This window comes from Xiphophorus maculatus, chromosome 13 (genome assembly GCF_002775205.1).
Source record: "Xiphophorus maculatus strain JP 163 A chromosome 13, X_maculatus-5.0-male, whole genome shotgun sequence".
Taxonomy (NCBI): domain Eukaryota; kingdom Metazoa; phylum Chordata; class Actinopteri; order Cyprinodontiformes; family Poeciliidae; genus Xiphophorus; species Xiphophorus maculatus.
This window is the reverse complement of record NC_036455.1, coordinates 17,956,411-17,974,417: the sequence shown is the minus strand read 5'-3', so window position 1 is coordinate 17,974,417 and position 18,007 is coordinate 17,956,411. Positions and strand designations below refer to the sequence as shown.

General features: G+C 41.5%; 1 protein-coding gene and 1 long non-coding RNA gene across 5 annotated transcripts in view; both read left to right on the top strand.

The window, feature by feature from the left end:
• Nucleotides 1–18,007, top strand: part of trit1 (tRNA isopentenyltransferase 1) — a 40,394-nt gene that overhangs the window by 2,489 nt on the left and 19,898 nt on the right. For 3 of the 4 annotated variants that reach the window (XM_023344848.1, XM_023344850.1, XM_023344851.1), the window contains exons 2-6: nt 11,169–11,309; nt 12,807–12,905; nt 13,144–13,301; nt 16,469–16,605; nt 17,796–17,907. In XM_023344848.1, the coding sequence (XP_023200616.1) occupies nt 11,169–11,309; nt 12,807–12,905; nt 13,144–13,301; nt 16,469–16,605; nt 17,796–17,907 (647 nt within the window). The remainder of the gene's footprint in view (nt 1–11,168; nt 11,310–12,806; nt 12,906–13,143; nt 13,302–16,468; nt 16,606–17,795; nt 17,908–18,007) is intronic. The other variant, XM_023344849.1, reaches the window with a different exon arrangement.
• Nucleotides 3,292–4,067, top strand: LOC111610510. The gene is made up of 2 exons (XR_002753673.1): nt 3,292–3,422; nt 3,555–4,067. It is a non-coding gene; the product is annotated as an uncharacterized LOC111610510 (long non-coding RNA).

Below are 18,007 nucleotides of genomic sequence, written 5' to 3'. Positions count from 1 at the left end.
CTAATAACATCTCAGCCCAGAATATCTCTCCACGATCGGTGGAGAAACGGTGGCCTAGTTACGGCGAGGCAGCCACAATCTTCACAATCCGCGGCCTTGTCGCGCTCCTCCTCTTGTTGGTGTGAGTGTTGGTGTCAGAAAGCGGGAGAGGCGCGCCGACACGGAGAGACGGCCTATGTGAGAATGGGGCTGTGTGTGGGTTCGAGCCGGACCGTGTTGTCTTTGGGATAGGAAACAGTCTGGTCTTGTTTGGGAGACAGCAACGTTATGCTGAGCTGGTGCACATTCAGCGCCGTGCCGCGCCGGCCCAGCAACTGGTAGTGAATGGATACACTGTGGCCACTGGGAAGTGCCTATTGTCCCATGGAGAATTGGTTCCCACACTCCCTAACACTCCTATTGTATTACCGCCACCCCACTCATGCCCCCGCCCCATTCCCTCAACCCACAGTTCATTGGACATGCAGGAGGGATATTATTCACTCATTAAATGAACATGCTATCTGTGGCACACACACAAGTGTCTTGCTTGTACTGTTCTTGAATGAGGCACTACCAAGTAGCGTGAGTCTGAGGTTCCCAAACTGGGATCCAAGGATCAGTAGGGGGTCCTTTGACTAAGACTATGGTTTAGGGATAACTGAGTTCAGCTTATTGGTTAGATAGGGGCAAAATCCACTGTGCAGGGCTGAAAATATGTCCCTGCTTCTTTTTTTTTTTAATCTTAAATCGCAGTGGCAGCACCCGGTTGGCGGTTCTAAAGGGCTCAGCATACAGGAGGCAACATCGCACCCTAGTTATTGATTTCCTACAGGACTTTCATGATGAGGCAACAATCATTTACCGTCCTCCAACCAAGCGACCAGCGAAACTTGTGCATGTAAAATTTTAAGCTTGTAGACGTGCATGCGTGAGCCAGTGACGCAACACAAAAAGGGTGAAAAATGTTAGACTTTTGTCAGCGTCATCGGTAGCATGTCCCAGCTGCTGAGAAAATTGAACATTTTCAACCTTCTTGTGTCGCGTCACTAGTCCGCGCGTGCACACCTGCGTGTGCAAGCTCCAGATTTCACATGCACGAATTTCGTTGGTCGGTCTTCTGGAAAAGGACAAGCAATGGTCGCCTCATTGTGCAAGTTATGTGGGAAATGAGTAAAGAGGGAGCAAAGTGGCGTCCCGTGTGTCCAGCCCTGTATGCTGTAATCCCCTTCTAATCTGACAAAAATAGACCTTCAAGGAGCAACATTGGTGGCTTTTTCTTGCCGTCATTTGGCGAGAGGCGGGATGTACCATGGATGTCTCGGTAGTTCATCCCAGGCTAACATGGGACACACTGGATGATTCACACATCATCTCAGTTCTATGTTAATTTCTAGAGACCAATTAGTCCGATATTTACTGTGCAAAAAAAGTCTCCATCCAATATAAAGAAGTGTATTTGTGTGCACTATTTAATTGGTCAAATCAGGTTCATGAGATCCTGTGTCCTGAGGCGAGACACTGATGTATCACAGCATCGCTTGCAGACAGCTCTTCACAAGGTGTTGTTTGCAACGAGAAGTGGTTGACATGGAGGGTGACGGCGAAGAAGGAAGGCTTAGCGACTCATGTGAGCAGCGCTCAGACTGAAATACTTCATCCGTGCAGTCTGAAGCGCTCGAAATCATTTTACGAGCTGCAGGTTCTGCCGCAGTGCAATCTGTCAGCTGCTCCCTCGTTTCCCATAAGTCAGTGATGATGCTTTTAGTTGTTATGGCGCATCATCAAGTATCACATCGTTCTGTGCATGTGCGACATAAGACCTGCAAGGAGCAGCTTAGCTCCCCTATGCATTCCGGGAGATCTTTAAGAGATTTAAACTGCTTGTAATGTCCAGCACAGAAACGTGTATGCTCAAAGTTTAGTCTTAGTGTATTTTTCTTTGGATGTCAAACAAATTGTACGGATGTACTTTTTGCAGCCGTCTTCCAAATCGGTCCGAGGAAAGTTGAGCAAAAATTTAGAACGTTTGAGGCGACTCTGGCTCGTACAGCAAGTCTCCGCTCATTTGTTTGCCATTGCCGTGCTGCGCCATCCGATTCTTGCTTCCATTTTCTTCCCGTTTACAAATGGTCCACCAGTTTTCTCAAGGATGGTGGAATTCATGGTGGATTCTATGTTGGGGAATTTTTCAGGTCCTCCTTCAGCAAAGTATTCCCAGTGCACTAGATTTCCACCTCCGTGCGTCACAGTTGGTAGGAGGTTCTTTTCCTGGATGGCTCTAATTGGTCCTCTGTTCTGATGTCCAAATAATTCAATGTCAAATTAAATCTGCCACAAATGTTATCTATCAAGTCTGTCCTTCATGTTTTTGTTAGAGCGGGAAGTGCTAAGGACGTCATATTGATTCTACTAGGTTCGTCAAATGGTTATTAAAATTTAATGGAAAACAGTTTCTTCCCTGGCAGTCTGAAATTACAAAGGTACTTTAGTACTTCTCCCTCTCTACACCAATGTTTTGGAGAGAAGCTGGTATACGTTTGGTGTTCCTCAGCATCAAGCCGTAGAAACCCTGTGCAAGTAAGCAATTATTAAAGAGGTTGTATTCGTTTAAAAAACCCCCCAAAAAAACAAAAAAAAACTCGGTGTGGGTTAGAGTCGTGGAAACAACTTTTTCAAATTGTATCCAGTCTGGATAAGGTGGGACTCAACGTTCTGAGCTGGTACCCAGTAAACTGGAGGGACAGACCAGATGTCTCCAGAGATGAAAGCGATTCCTATAGAAGATCTCCACTGCAGCAGTGAGGGAATTTTTATTTCTCCTTGAGCTTTTAATGTGTTACAACCGCGACCAGTGGAGCTTCTACCACCCTGTGGCTGCGCCAGTTTATGTTATTTGCTTGACACCAGTTAACGCACAAGTGGGATTTGCATTTCCTTCTTTGTTTTTTTTTTTCTTTTCTTTTTCTCCTTCTGAACATTGCTTCAGATTTGCTTTGCAAGTGAATGGAAACCCGGCTATTGTCTCCGGCAGATAGATTGTTGCACTGCAGGGAGTGAAAAGGAAGCTGGGGCTTTTTTGCAAATGGTGGGAGGGATGGGGTCATAATGAAGGGCCATCCGATGCCCTGGGGGGGCCCAGGGCGATTTTTACAGGTCATGCAAATGCATGCATCGTTACTTTGGTTTGCGTTGTGCTTGGAAGTGTTGGTGGCCGTTGAACTTTCGCTATATGCACGTCTGAATGTAGGCACCGCCCGTTTGCTCTTCAGGATGACATGAGCGGTGAGAGGGAGGCGGACTGTTCAGACTTATTCGTTTTCCGCCGAACGAGACGGAGAAGGGCCGAGCAGCAGGGCAGCTGTCGAGTGTCGTCTTGGCACTTACAGTCCCATAAAAGTGCAGTAAACGAGGCTCCTAAACGGCGGACACTGCAAGATAAGGTTAGCTTTCCGTCATAGTTCCGGAACATGAGGTGGTGTCGCCGTTCTGCCAAAACCATTGGCTCATCCTTGTGTGAAAGCCATTGAATGACTGCAGCTATGTGTCACATATCCCTCTGATTCGCCCCACAGGCATCCCTTCCTCCTCTGCTCCTTCTCCTTGGGCATGTTTATTTCTCTCGCTCCCCACGTTGCTGTCTCTCTGGCTGTCTGCTGTGGCTGTGACCTGTCTGGGCTTTGACGCGTCTGTTTGCACCGCATCTGAGGCGACGCTGCCTCCCACATCCAGCATATACGACGCGCCGCTTTATGTCCTCCAAGCCGGTGTAGGACTGCGCCAGAAACGCCGGCTGACGAACCCAACGTGTTCAACGTGTTTTGCAGGTCTGAGTGTGAATTACCGTCTGCGGGGCGTGGCGATTCTGATCGGTACTGTAAGGCGGAAAAGGAGGATGGCAGGGTGAAGGAGGAGGAGGAGGAAAAAAGGAAGGAAGAAGAAGGAAGAGAGGAGGGTGATGGGTATTCATCATGAATGATTTATTAGTCTGGCATTACTGGGCCCTTCCCCACAGAGAGACAGAGCAAGAGGAAGATGGAGAGATAAACTCATGAAGGATGGTGCCTTGAAGGGAAAAATAGAAACTGTATGAAGAGAGAAAAAGAGGAAGACGATGATTTATCTGTAAGTGTAACTCAGGAAGAGATTCAGAGGGAAGGTTAAAAACAAACTGCCTGGGGTCAAAGCGGGGAGGCATTCCACCATCTGCAATCTGTACAAACCGAGTCAGAGTGACCATTTGAATCAAAGCAGTGAGGATGGAGGCTTTATCATGTCTAACTTATTATTCGTCTAAGCAATTGATGAATGAATCGGGCGCATGTGTTTTGTCCTATTTGTCATTTTCTACTTTTGCCATTTTTGGTCACTTCACACTGAATTTTCTATGGAACTAAAACTGTGTTTAATGCCCATATCTAAAGCACATCTTACCTGTCTGAAAAACAAAATCTCACAGGCAGTGGGGACAACATTGTGTGAAAAGTAAAGAAAGAAAAAATTCTGTATGTGAAACGCACAACAGTCTTCAACAAAAATCAAGAATCACATGAGGCCATTGCTATTGTTTAGTGGAGGAAAGATGACTGCTTTTAGAGAGGTTCTGATTTTTACGTTTGTTCATACACTTTTTACTTGTTTTTTTATTTTTTATAAGCCCGACTGTTCCAATAGGTTGAGTTGCGAAGGAGAAAGAACGCTGAGAGGTCAACGATTGGTTGGTTGGTTACAAGGTTTACAATCGAGACACGATGGCGTTCAACATCCACACGCTTTTATCTTCTAACACGGTATTTAAAAGTAGCTCAACCCCTCTGTCTGTCCACACAAATGCATCTCTTAGCGCCATGTTTAATTCCAATGAGGAAGTTGTTTGAAGGACTGTGATTGGCTGATGTAGGTTTTAGCTTTGCCCTACAGTGGCATGTTTAAAACAACACTAAGCGGTGTGATTCAGCGGGATGAACGCTTTTCTTAAACCGATCAGGTGTGGACGAGATTATGTCAACTAATATCTCTGCTACATCATTTTTAAAAAGACTTGGCTACTTGTTGACTAGGCCTTAAAATGCAGTCTACAAAGGGGATAATATTAGAAGTAGCTCTGTATGCACATAATAACAAATAAGCTTCCTAAATAATTTTTGATTAAAATGTATCCATGTCATGAGTAACCATTTATTTTCTTGTCTTTGCCCTGTCCGTATCTTAGCTTTTACCTGAATGAGCGCTTGTTCTCTTTCATTTATCCTCCCTCTATTCTGTTTCTCTCTCTCTCTTCATTCTGCCTGGCCCCTTCCTTATTAATGTGGCAGAGGAACAGCTGTCTCGTGCAGGGCGTAAGGTTGGCCAGTCCGCTGGACTGCGGGCTCAAACACTGAGCTCATTGTCTCACACACACACACACACAGACACACACCCACACGCACGCACTCCCGTTAAGCCACACGGTCACATCCATTCACATTCATTTCACAGTAAGACGGTAGGAGGAGGGGAACTGAAACACCTGAATCCCCTGCTTTCTCTCTCTTCCCCCATTATCTGTGTTTGTATGAGATTAGGAATCAGAGACATTGAAGGTGATGAGCTCAGACTCCGAGACATTTCCTGAGGGATTCTCTTTTCTGCTTCTTCCAAAGAGTCACGGGTTGTTTCATTCCTTCGCTGCCTTGACGAAGGTTCCCAGTGCAGTGCCTCGGAAAAAGCATTCAGAGCCTTTGAACTCGGTCACATTTTGTCCCACTTCAACCACAAATCAAATGACTAGGTCATGCTGGCACATGAATGTCAGAGTTTCCCCCCAGTGTTTTATAAGCCTGGCGGGCCACCAAGCTTTACTTGTGCCCCCACCAGGCTTAGCATTCCTTATTTATTTAAGTCTTTATAAAATGTTTGCACTTTTAACACTTTGTAGTTTGTGTTCAGGTATTAATCTTCCATCTTTCAAGTGATATTTTCAAATTTCTTGTCAACTTTTAACATTTTTTTTAACTCAAAAACACAATGACACAATGACTGCTCTGCCACCCAAACGTTTTGTTCATTTATCTTGGATGTTTAAAATGTTTTCCATTTCCAGCTTTAAATTTTTGTCAGTGTGTTTGCATTATTATTCCACTAGCATTATATAACTCATATAGTCAAAAATGGTTTCAAAGCAGCAGTATTATCATTTATCGCAATCACCTCTGGAACGATTTGTCGTCCAGAAAAACCTATCTTGACAAATGTTCTTATGAGATGTTCAAAGCTTGTTTTGATGGGGTTTTTTTTTTCCCCTCTCTGACTTATTCGCAGTGTTGTCTTTGTTTTCTTCTGCTTTTAAAAAAATACTCCTCTGAGGCCTCCACATGACAAAATGTTTTAAAAAAAGAAAAGTGTTCCACGGGTGTGAGAACTAGACGCCTAATTTGTTCTGTTCTCTAAAAGGAAAAACGGCATCTTATTCCAAAAAGCGCTTTGTGGATTTATTTTTTCCTGCTCTAAATCGTCGGCCGGTGTGAAATATGAGCGCTGCCCACTAGATGTAAATGATTATCAATTCTTTTCCCGTCCCTTTGTGAGCCGTCTGTCGATAACCGTATTCTGCGTCGTCGCTCCGGCTCAGCTGACGGCGAGGGGAAAATGATGAGCGTCATTTCGCATATTTACTTAGCGGGCTGCGAAGAAGTCATGCGCTTGTCCTAATTTATGAATTTGTGAAGGCATTTTCTTTTCGTCTCCTCCAAGACGACGTGTAAACACCATTAGCTCTGCCGGCTCTCGTCTTTGATTCCTTTATGACTCTGAGCTCCAACGTCGCAGCAATTTGTCGCTCATTTCCACCGCCTCGACTTGAAGTTTTAATTTCTCTCTCATTAGATAATAAATTCAGCTGGAAACCACACATCGGACAAGTAAAATCTAAAATAGCCAAGAGTGTTGCTGTTATAAGAAGAATTAACTTCGTACTAGACTATAAATCTTTGTTTATTCTATATAATACACTCATTGCACCACATCTGACATATTGTGTGGAAGTCTGGGGGAATACATACAAAACAAATTTACAGCCATTATACCTCTTACAAAAACAATCCATCCGAATATTACATAAAGTGGGATACTGGGATCACACAAACCAGTTATTTATTAAATCAAATATACTGAAATTCTGGGACCTGGTAACATTTAAAACTACACAATTCATGTTTAAGGTCAGACATCAAAAACTTCCACACAGTATACAGGAAATGTTTGCTGACAGAGAGGGTGGTTATTATCTAAGAGGTGAAGGATATTTTAAAAAACAACGTATTAGAACAACCAGGAAGAGTTTTTGTTTATCTGTGTGTGGAGTAAATGTCTGGAATGGATTGAATGATGAGTTAAAACAAATTACAAATGTAAACCAATTTAAAAAGTTGATTAAAGCAGAGCTCATTTCAAAATATGCTGTATAAGATGTTTAATATCCAGTAGGCTATAATGTAATTGATGATATAAATAGTACTTAAAATAATTTTGTATAGTTATACATGATGAAAAAATGGAAAAATTTTTCTTTTGATGTTATGACAGTTCATTGTAAATACATTGACAAGTAGGAAAGGGGCAGGACATTATAAGATGTATCTTCTACCTGCTCCTTTTCGAACAGAAAATTTTGCATGTCACATGGGCATAATAATTTGTTTCATATTTTATTTCTTAAGTTTGTTTCATTCCATTTTATTTTATTTTCTTTTTGATTGTTTTAAAGTCTGTTCGAAATAAATAAATAAATAAATAAATAAATAAATAAATAAATTTTCTCTCATTTGCTGCCCTCGCTCAGAGCTTTTTCTTTTTTTTTCTTTTCCCGCCTCTCCACATTTTCCGGTTGAGTGACTCTTTTCGTACGTTGAACTTACATCACCTGCCTTTTCGCTTGTCTTCTTCATCTTCGAGGAATTAATGAGCGGATGCTTCTGCATCTATTTGATGTACATTAAAGCCATTAAGAACAGAGAACGTGGCCTTCTGTCTCTCTCTTTCTTTTTTGTTTCCTTTCCTTCCTTTCCTTCCTTCTTTTGTCCTCACTTTCCTTCTTTCTTGTTTTTATGTACTTTCTTTCCTGTAGTCTTTCTTTTAACTCTTGCTTTCATTCTTGCACTATTGATTGTTTTGTTGGAAAATGTTTTTTTTTTATTTTTTTTTTATGTGGACTTAATTTGTCTAAAGTGGCTTTTATATTTGGTGTCGGTTACAGAAAGTAGGAGCTACTAAGTAGAAATTGTAAAATGTTTTGATAGGACAAGTAAAATTTTCCATTTCTACATGTAGAATAAATGAGATAAATAATGTATAGTTGACACAATCTTCATTTTGATGGTTAACCCTTTCATGCATAGTGGTCACTACAGTGGACAGCTATCTAAAAGCCATTTTCTTGTGCTTCCTGTGGATTTTTGTGTTATAAATGCACACAGACCACTGAAGTGGACACTAATGCATCATAAAATATACCATCAACTACTGGCCATCAGCTGCAAATGCAAGAAATTATTTTTGTTAAATACAATATGGCCGACAGACAAAAAAGCATGAGAACCGACCCGGTCCCTCCTTCTACTGTAGACGACTCTTGCAAGTAAAAAAAATATTGTGACATCAGATAACCCCTAAGGAACAACACTACTGATGTATTTTTCAAATAACAACTTTGTATTTGTACAAAATTACAATTGATCACATAAAAAAAAAAAATATATATTTTTACAAAAAAAAAATTTCCTACCTTTTTTTATGCCTTAAGAAAAGAAATTTTAAAAATGGAAAAAAAATTCTGACACAAAGGATCATAATTCATGCATGAAAGGCTTAAAAACAGCAAAAACTGAATTGGCAGTTGGCTCTTAACTCTTGTTTATGTAAATGTTTCTCAGGATATCAAATTCTGTTTTTTAAATGGATATTCATTGAAAAATGTGTGTTGTTAAAATAAAAATAAAAAAATCTCTAATTTTCTTCAAATAGATCCCCAGATTTCAAACGCAGTGTTTAAACTTTACGTCCCCATGTGGGTTTCCATACAGTGTCATTCAGCCATAGATCATCCATTCATCCACTCGTGGTTTTGTCATGCAGAGAAGCCGTGCATAATTTATCACCCTGGGTTCCTTCGCCCTCCCCTGCTCCTTTCTTCTTGGCATGCTGCTGAGCTGAGAAACATTTGGTGGAGTACACCAAAACCTCCCCTGCCCGGTCCCCTTTTTTTACACCCCGTCACCCAGGATGTGATCAATAACCCTCACTGGTCTACCCAGGCCTGTTTCCTGGAGTGTGTCGTATTGTTGATCTGCTATAGAGCAGTCAGAGCAAACAAACACGGTCAATCCTTATCAGTATGTGGAGGAATTGTAACAAATCTCCAAGATGACTCCATCTACGTCTTATATGCTCAGCGACTGCAGTTCAGGTTGAAACCAAACTGAGTTGAGTTTAATGGCTGAGCTTTAGCGCTGTTAGCAGCTAACAGTTAGCCAGTTGTGGTATGTCAAAAGTGTTTTTTTTTTGTTATTGTTGTTGTGTATTGTCCTGTCATTCACTTACCTCTGAACTTGGAAGCTAACTCATAGAGGTCTTGTAGTGGACGTATAGTGGACTCACGTTAATGACTAGCGCTTTAGGGTTAGCGCAGCTAACTGTTTAGTTTGTGGGGCCCACGACCGGAAGCAGACAAACCTATACTTTAAGGCAGCATAAATAACTTTCTGTTTGTTTCTAAATGAGACTCTAAGGAAAAATGTCCACCTTGAGCTCTATCAAAGTGTTTCACTGCTGACAGCAGCTACGCTGCTCTTCGTGAGGCAGACGGCACTGAAACGAGAAACATTCTGGCCTTTTCAAATAGCTAAATCTCTTGTTGTACGTCTGTATGTAATTGTTTCCGTTTGTATTTGGATAGAAAATAACGTTAATTAAATCCGCCCAACTCTTTCTAAATCATAACTTCGTAATTTAGCATAAAATGATTTGAACTTTCATTCAACACATAGTGTTTGACACTCTGTTTTTCTTCTTTTGAACAATTCTATACAGAAGCTATATTAAAAATATAATTTTAAAATATGAATAAAAGAACATGCAACCGTACTTTTTTTTTTTTTTTAAAGAAAAAAATGTCATTACCCACAAAACCGAATGTGCTGACGAGTGACAAAAATTGCTTTCTTGTCTTGAGATTTGTGTCTCCTACCAGAACCTTAAAACACCCAGAGAAGTTGAACATGAGCGCAGGACTTCCCAGCAGACGGTGTTCTGCATCTGTTCAAACTCCAGACACCGTGTGTGAAATGAAAATCCCAACTGGGGGCTGCTTGTCACCTAGTTATCGCATTCCCTCAGACGGCTTCCTCACTCACCGATGGAAATCGGAGCGAGCGTGTGGACTGTCGTTGAATGTTGACGGCGAGCCCAAAATTCTGCACACGCCGGGTACATTTAGATGTACAGATTATTGATTATTGAAGAGGGTATAAGTTATTTTCAGCGGGACATTTTTGGATACAATGTCAATGAAACGGATTATATTTTAAAATTTTGCGACGGATGCCTGTCGGAAATCCTATCGGAAACCGACGTCTTGGTTGGATGAAACCATTTTGAAATCTAAACCTGCAAAAATGCACAAAGTAGCTGCATTTATTGATATTTATTGATAAACCTTTATTCAACAAACATTAGAGAAAATACTAAAACTAACAATCCCGATACTACGGACAGTTTTGGAGGGTAAACATCCTTAAGAGGAATGTATCGTGACAATAATAGATCAAAAGTGTTCTACAAAATGTATCATGATAAATAATAATACGATAAATACTCACCTGTAAGTAGGAGCGCCATGCAAATCTGAGCTTTACAGAAGCTCAGATTTGAACAAAAGGTGGAGAAAAATAGTAAGACAAAATCCCGACAATACAGGGCAGTTTCAGGTTTTATTTTTAACATCATTAATTGGAATTTGTGATGACAACGATGAATGAAGATATTATCATGGTAAGAAATTTATGGCAATAAAGGATAAACAATACGATGAGTGCCCGACCCAGAGCGTTGTCCTTTGTAAAGAGGAACAGAACTGGAATCGGACCCCAAAGCAAAAGAGAGAGTCAGACCAACTACTGCATATTTTAATGTCTACTCATTTCTGTCCCTTGCAGGTGTACAAGGGTCTGGACATCATCACAAATAAGGTGACTGCCGAGGAGCGCGCCCAATGCGCACACCACATGTTGGACTTTGTGGACCCGTTGGTGCGGACCTACACCGTGGTGGACTTCAGGAACAAAGCGCTGGAGCTCATATCCTAAACTCTGCAAATTCGATAACCAAGAAAATGTTTCGGGTTTTTTTTTCTTCTTCCACCTGATTCCACGGCGTGCTATCGACCCGCCACACGGCAGATTATTTGGCGGGAAACTTAGCAGGTCTAACGTACTAATTGGCTCGAACGCAGCAGCTCTGTTGACGCCGTGTCCTGATTCTTGCCTCTTGCAGATGCTTTCCTGGAAAAACGCAAAGCAGGAGATCACTAGAGTTGATATTTATAGCGGAGTGCGTCTGCGGTGTGTCTTGACCAACACGCATGCTAACAGGCGCCGGCTCTGGGCAGTCACGCCCCGCAGACGCTGGCCACATCACACAGATGTGCAGAGAGGAGGCGATAACTAGAGAGAGAAAGAGGGAGGTATTAATAGATCGGCGCATGCACACACACACACACACATGCTCGATTCCCGTTTTTTATTCCTGCACACACACACTTTGAGGGGATGCGGGAGCTCCAAGAATAGGGTCGGTGCAGCAGGAACCTGCTGGTGGCGAAGAGGAAGAGCTGAATACAGATTAGGAGGAAAAGGAGAGAAACGGAGTCGGTGTGAGCTTAAGTTTAAGGACACAGGATCTGATGTCGCATCACCCCCCCCCTCCCACCACTAAACACGCCACTCGCATAAACCCCTCCCCCTGTGGCTTCCCATCCTCTTGATTTTTGTTGCTGCTGCTTGTCAATAACCTTCCTCCGCTCTTCCACGAGCGCGGAGAGGCAGGCTTGTAAGTGGACAAAAGGCAAGTGATGACGCCTGATGGGCTCTTATCTGGTTTGAGGGGTTATTTGATTAGACCACAGTAAGAGGCGGGGGGGAGAGGAGGCTTAGGATGAAAGAAGATGCGACAGAGGAAATAAGGTGTGGCACTTCTGTCTGTGACGCCAAGGAGCTCACGTCCTCCAGTTTCTCTGTTTTTGCTGTTGCTCATTCGTTTGAATTTAAGTGAGTATTCAAAGTGAGGAATCATGAGATGATAGTAAAACACAAACATCAATTATCTCTCTTTTACATCTTTAATAGGGATGCAAGGACTCTATTCTAGCCAGTCATGGATGTTTAAAAAGTCTTTTCTAACAAGTCCGATTTTGGCCGATACCAATTTATTTGATTGGAAGGTTGCTAAAAAAGGCAAACAAAGTTGCCAAGTTGGCAACAATTGGCTGATTATTGTTAACCGCTTGCATTCAGATGTGACCTGGTGTGTGGGGTAGGTAACGGGGTAGTGGCTGATTTTCAGACTTTTGCAGCAAAAGATAAAATTGGTTTCTTATGTAAGCATTAGCCAATTGCATCTCAGATGAATATGAGGAAATTAATTGTTGTGGGTAGTTTTTCTAGTACGTTGCCAACACTCCCTTCAAGTTACTTCAATAACTAAAATTTATATAAAAGGTGGAATTTATTATTTTTTCTACAACAAAATGCAACACATCCTCAAAGGCTTCGACATCCTCCTTAACGTGCTCCAACGTCGGTGACATGCACAGCAGAAACAAGCTGCCCATCGTTGTTGGAGGAACAAACTATTACATCGAGTCTCTGCTGTGGAAGGTCCTGCTGGACACGGGGGTGAGCGAGTTTATGTAAACTCCTTACATAAACCTCCTTACTTCTCTTTATATTAAGTCAAAGGTTTAGATTTGGTGATGTCTAGTTAGCCTGTTTGGAATGTTTGGAGTCGTCGTTTTTTTTGGGGTTTTTTTGTTATGCTAATGATGCCATACATGGTGGTTTTTGTACATTTGGCTAAATCTCAACTAAAAAGTCTTGAATAATTGAAGATATGTGAAGCGAACATGCCTCACAGCAGGAGAACGAGGACTCGGGGGACGGAGCAGACGGAGGCCAAAGCAGGAAGATGGAGCTGGAGAAACTGGGAGGAGAGGAGTTGCATAAAAGGCTGGCTGAGGTGGACCCCAAAATGGCCTCCATGCTGCACCCAAATGACAAGCGCAAGATAGCCAGGTGATGCAGCTGGTAATGTCATCAGCTCCATATGTCACGGTTTAAATGTTCTCTTTTATTAACAGCGTGTGGTCATATTGTTGTTGCTCTGTTCCTTGGGTTGTTAAGTTGGCTTCGAGTTGGTTTTGGTTTGATCTGGAGTCATATTCCGTTGAATATAAGAGTAACAGCGGCCCAAAGTCGGGTCGGAGCCAAAACAAATGGGATGTAATGGAAAGTTTTAACAAATAATGTACGATCAGACTAAACCGTGTGAGATGAATAAACAGTCTTATGATTGTTTTTCTCCACATTTCATGAAAATATTGGAGGAATGAGAAAAATGGACCATGATTTTTTTTTCTTCAAACCACCAGTTTGTGGTTTTCTTTGAGGTCTGACCTGCTGGTTCCGTTTTCGCCCATTTAAAAAAAAAGTTTTTATTTATTTTTAGTTTAGTTATGGATTATTATACATGAGACTAAAGATTTGTTTAGTATTCCATAATTGAGGTTATTGTTTGGAATCCTAATTAAAAATAATGACAATCTTATTATCTCTATTTCTACGATAAAAGCATGTGCAAAAATTCAAAGTATTGCGTTTATACTATACTGTGTTTGACCTGGATCAGATCCCCTCAAGGAAAAGTTAGCAGATACCAATCCCAGTTCGATAGATTGGTACATCTTTCAGAAATACCAAACTACAAATAAAAACAAACTAATGCACTTTGGCTTATGTGTATGGGCAAGAAACAGTTTGTTTGAAATGAATGTAGTGAGGGATGAAATGATGATTGCTAGTACAGTTTCCTTAACTAGTCCTTTATCATTTAGCAAAAGAAGCAAATATAGTTCTGCTATGAGCAAGGCTTAGTATACAATGACACATATAATGGGTTGGGAATATAATGTGTGAAAACATAGTCCATGATATGGTAGTTATTACTCTGTATTGTTTGTCTTACAACAGCTGTGCTAGATGCTAACTTAAGCTAGTCAGTCAGACGCTAACAAAAGCGACGTGTACAAAAGTGTTAGCTTAGTGCTATGTTCTTATTTTTCAATAAACTATTCTGATATAAAGATTTCACAGTATGAAGTTTTCTTTAACTTTAATCGACATTAGAAACAAAGAGGCCCTTCTTTCCAAAACTATAGATTTGCTTCATTTTACTGTTTAGCGACTGTTAGAAAGAGGTGCAAGTCTATGTCTGCTCTCCCTTCCACTTACTGTCAACATTTTGCTGCTTGGAATGCCGCTGTAGCGGGTTAGCATAACATTTTTAGCGTCGTACAAGTAAAGACAAACTTAATCTGCATTGTGAAAGAAGCAGGTTCCCGTCTTTATAACCTAACGGTAATTGACAGTAAATTTTAATAGCATTTCTGCTAACAATGATGTTATACATGAATCTTTGCCACTGTTTTAGTCAGAGGTAAATCTTGTTGAATAGCTTCTTGTTTATTCAGAGGCTATTTTCCATTACGATGGAGTTGAACAATATCCTGTTTCGACTTGGTGTGCCGTGTACTCAGCCCCAAACTCGTAATCCACAACTCATAGCAAAAGCTCACCCGATGGATTGCTTTATTACATCTGGAAGCTACTTTCTTTTTTCATTACAAAGCATAAAGTTGTTGCCACTGAAAGCCATCGGCGCAATGGGAAAATAACAGGAATCATATTCTTGCTAGAAGAAAAACAAAGTAGTTAGAAATAATTCAGCTACAGAATAAAAGGAGTTAATTAAACTCACATTTGCGAGTAACATCTTGCAGTTTGCTGGGATATTCTTAGGCGACACGTTTTGCACAGTAATTAGTTGTTTTTCTGAATCGCCTAATGCTGCAGATATATATTTGTAATTCATAAAATTAGGTCTCCAACGTACCGCATAATCCCTTAACTTCATTTACAACATCCCCATGAGAGAAAGAGAGCGAGAGATGAAACTGGTTTTATTAATGAGGTTTTACTCTGGAAATTGGTAAATATAGTGACAAAGTCAATAAGTTTTAATCAGTGACTATCTAGCTTTGTTCGAAGGGCCCAATATGAAGGTCCTAAGCAGAAACATGACCCTGAATTTACATTGAGATCTGCTTTTTCCAGAGGAGTGACCACGTCAGCATACGCGTTCTTTGTGTTTCAAAAGCAGCGACTTCATTTTGTTTTCATTTAAAAAAAAAAAAAGTTAACTAGTCCTATCAGGCAAGTTTTTTTTTTATTACATTTACAGCTGAAACCAGATATTTAAACACACTACATAGAATGAGAAGTAACAGTTTTATTGCTGCCTGTCGCACATTTAATCAGACTGAGCTTTTCCTGTTTTATGCTAGTTAGGATTAACAAAAAGAAGTTTTTTTCAGTTTTTTTTGTAATTTTTAAAATTTATTTTAGAATATTACAGACATTATTCGCCATTTGAAAACAAAAATACTTTTAAAAAAATTGTAGCATTTATTTATACAGGTTATCCCATTGAGATCCAACTTGTCATGTACAAGAGAGACCAGTTTTGATGAAACAAAACAGAAAAACCTGCACAAATCACATCATTTTCCCTTTGCTTCACACCAGGCTGCTCTTTGTTTTTTCATATCTTGCGGTTCATAGCTTGAATTAAACCATTTGTTCCTTGGACCAGCTCTGCTTCCCACTAGGTTTTTTTCCTCTGGGTTTAGCCTGAAGAGACTGGGCCCTCTCGGCCTGACAGCTGCACGCCGGTTTCCTCTCGTGAGCGCCGCTTGATGGGTAGCAGCAGGAACGGCGGTGTTTTATGTGAGCAGGTTAGGTTACCCTGTTCTTTATTCAGACTGGAGCTGACAGGCGTCATCTTTTCCTCCTGGCCTCGGTGTCCAGCCGGGCGTAACTAAAAAAAGATGCGCTTTGCATTCAAATCTGTTTCTTTGTGGGATCTTGTTATTTATCTCTTCACGTGTCCTTGGGGAGCGTTACCCAGCAGTCGTCGTCGTCAGCGTTCACAACGACTTAACCCGCGTGATTAATAGTGTCTCAGAAAAGGGAGCTGAAGGTTTTAATTTGCAGCGGCTTTAGTGGATGAGTGGGCGGTTAACTCGGCTAATCTCGGTTTTACCCGGAGAGACTTAGGATGCGAGAAAAGGGAATCAGACTTCACGAAGTGAGAGCTTGCCCTCTTTCCCCGCTTTTGTTCGCAGAAGTCTTCAGATTCACAACGACACGGGTGTTCCTCACAGCCACTGGCTGGAGGAGCAGAGGCAGGGCGGCGACGGCCTGGGAGGGCCCCTGAGGTTCCCCGACCCCTGCATCTTCTGGCTGCATGCAGACATGGCAGGTGAGGATGGCAGAATCATCTTCTTGTACATCATTTACTTAAATTTTTAGCATGTTCCAAGTTCAAATTTTACAGAAGAAAAATCATAAATGTATATACATATATTTTAAATTCTGAATAAAAATCTTAAAAGTGTGGTGTGCATTTTTTTCACCCCCTTTACTCTGAGTAACGAGAAGAAAGCCATTGTTGAATCACAGCTATAAAGAAGTATGGAAAACGGCGATATGACGTTGAACTTTTGGCCTGTGCGTAAAATGCTACGCAAACTAACGCTACATTAGCCTGACCATGCTAACACCTGTTGGAAATATGAGGTTGGCAGCATCATGCTGAGGTGGATGGAGCTAAATTCAGGGCCGTCCTGGAAGAAAATCTGTCACCAGATGCCGAAGACTTAAGACTAGGATGGAATTTCACTTTCCAGCAGGATCAGAACCCTAAGGAGCTCCAGTCGAATGGTTAAGCACACAGCAAATTAGTATGTTAGAGTGGCCTAGTCAAAGTCTAAATCTATTTGCGAATCTGTGGCAAAATTAAGGAATTGATGTTCAGACATTCCACATCCAATCTGACTGAGTTTGAGCCATTTCCTAGAGAAAAATCCTGTTCTTTATATACAAAGTATTTCATTAGCGTTAGGGACCCATCGATAAATCGGCCAGCAGACAAATTGGGCCCGATTTCCGATATTTTGAGAGATTGGGGATCTTCCGTTATCTGCATGAGAAACCGATTTCATCCACTGAGGATTGACTAACAGACTTATGTGGCTAACAAGCATCAACCACTGTTGCTAACTTACCTGACTTTATCGCAACTTCTCCGACAAAATAATCGGCATCTGCCAAAATCGGAATCAGCAGGTCCGGCTTTTGAAAAATCCCTGATGGGCTGGAAACCCACAATCGGTGCACCCCTCAGTAGAGCTTCAGCTCTAATTAAAACAATAACTGGTTCTACGAAGTCTTCACGTAAGGGGGTCAAAGACAAATGTACACCACACTTTTCAGTTAACGATGAATACATTTCCCTGCTTGAAGAGTTTCCTCTGACGCATAAAGTCCCAACAAGATGCGCTGACTTTTGAGATTGGCAACATGTGGTATGAAAACTTTTGCAAGGCACCATATTCGTAGACGTAAGGACAAACGAACACGACGACGTATCAGACCCGGTTTGTCTTTTAGCTCTGGACCAGCGCTTGGACGCCCGTGTTGATGAGATGCTGGCTACAGGCCTGTTAGAGGAACTCCGGGATTTCCATCTCCGATACAACCAACAGAAAGTCCAGGACGACAGGTGAGGAGTTCATTAATGCAACTCAAATTTTCGTCGCCCTTATTGAGATTTAGTTGCGTGTTCCCTTCCTCAATTACGCTCAAAGTGAAGCCTACAGAGG